Source organism: Seriola lalandi, unplaced genomic scaffold (assembly GCF_002814215.2).
Source record: "Seriola lalandi dorsalis isolate HSWRI2012SDOR001 ecotype SW California unplaced genomic scaffold, Sedor1 jcf7180002003339, whole genome shotgun sequence".
Taxonomy (NCBI): domain Eukaryota; kingdom Metazoa; phylum Chordata; class Actinopteri; order Carangiformes; family Carangidae; genus Seriola; species Seriola lalandi.
The window spans coordinates 1-1,812 of record NW_019473995.1 but is presented as its reverse complement, the minus strand read 5'-3'; the positions used below and the strand labels follow the sequence as shown (position 1 = coordinate 1,812).

At 38.3% G+C, this 1,812-nt stretch overlaps 1 protein-coding gene across 1 annotated transcript; it reads left to right on the top strand.

Annotated features, from left to right (window-relative positions):
* The first annotated feature begins 47 nt into the window (after nt 1–47).
* On the top strand, nt 48–1,597 carry LOC111667179 (zinc finger protein 143B-like). Its single transcript, XM_023422805.2, has 3 exons — nt 48–545; nt 714–941; nt 1,374–1,597. The coding sequence occupies exons 1-3, from the start codon at nt 530–532 to the stop codon at nt 1,580–1,582; spliced, it is 453 nt and encodes a 150-aa protein (XP_023278573.2). The 5' UTR covers nt 48–529; the 3' UTR covers nt 1,583–1,597.
* Nucleotides 1,598–1,812: the final 215 nt, after the last annotated feature.

Genomic DNA, 1,812 nt, shown 5'->3' with positions numbered 1-1,812 from the left:
CACCCAGATGTTGCTTTTTATTTTTGAATTACACCATTTTTCCTTGTTTGTCATTTATAGAGTATTATTATTATGGTCTTAAAGAGAGACACACAGTGTTTCACAGAATGTACCAGCATGTGTAATGTCAGCCACTGTAGATTATTATTTCTCTCTATAAATTAAAAATCTCTAACAATCAAGTCAAAATGTATTCACTATTTTTTTAACATAAAGCTGGTCACAGCATTATTGAATTGAGAATTGATTTTAAACCTAAATTTCCCTCTAAATACTACAAAATATCAACAGACCCACACAATATATTTTGGAAAACTATGGAGATTTTAAACTGGAATATTAGCATCTTATTTCTTCTGTTGCAGGAGAGAAGCCTTTTAAATGCCCAGTCGAAGGCTGCGGCAGGTCGTTCACCACCTCCAATATCCGTAAAGTTCACATCCGAACACACACTGGTGAGCGGCCATACTACTGCTCTGAGCCCACCTGTGGACGGTCCTTTGCTAGTGCCACCAACTACAAGAACCATATGAGGATTCACACCGGTGAGTTCTTTCACACCTCAGTCTGTTATTTTGTCTGTTGTCACAATGAGTCAGCAGGCAGCTCTCCAGCTCAGCATCTGTACTGAGCCTTTAATGAAACATACAACTTCTTACAGTAATAATAAACATGCAAAACTCATTATCTGATTATTTGTCCTGCTTCTTCAGGAGAGAAACCTTATGTGTGCACAGTGCCTGGGTGTGAAAAGCGCTTCACAGAATACTCCAGCCTTTACAAACACCACGTTGTTCATACACCCTGCAAACCTTACAACTGCAACCATTGTGGGAAAACCTACAAACAGATCTCCACGCTCGCCATGCACAAACGCACAGCCCACAACGACACAGAGCCCATCGAGGAGGAGCAGGAGGCGTACTTTGAACCACCAACAGGTCAGTGTGAATATAATGATATAGAGAATTCCTCAATATGCAGTTTTTTATAAAGCGTGTGAGATGTTTTGGATTTAGTCGAACTTGAATATGAAACTGCAACAATTAGTCAATTAATTGATTAGCTGATTGATAGATATTACATTGGCAACAATTTTAATAATTAATTAATTAATCATTTCAGTAATTTTTCAAGCAAAAATGCCAAATATTCTGTGGTTGCAGCTTCTTCAGTGTGAGAGTTTGATGCTTTTCTGTCACATACGACAGTAAACTGATTATATTTGTGTGTGTGTGTGTGTGTGTGTGTGGGGCATGAAAAAACAGGAAATATACACAGATTGAAAATAAATGAAAAATGAAATTACACATGAATGACATGGAATAACATTATTTCAAACGCTGACACAAAATCTTTCAATCTTAATTCAGATGCCATTGACGACCCGAACGTGAACTACACAACGGCGGTGGTTGAGGCAGATGACTCCGGCTCAGAGCAGGTTCCAGTGGAGAGCTCAGACATGGTTGGTCAGCAGCATGTTGCCTTGGTAACGCAGGAGGATGGAACACAACAGCAGGTAATGGATTGCAGTGACATCACAAATGATAAATACATTTCCTACTGTTCAAAGAATTGAAGGCCTCTCTCAGTACAGTGTACGCCAAGTTCACACTCACGTACTTTGCAAGCTCAATTTAGGAGTCCCAACTCCCGATGGGGTGACATGCAGTCCGAGGATACACCCATTAACCAATCTGTAATATACATATTAAAAAATAAAATACAATTTGATAGAGATTACACAACCTCCTTTCATTTTCATTCATATACATGTGTATGTATATATATATATATATATATATATAT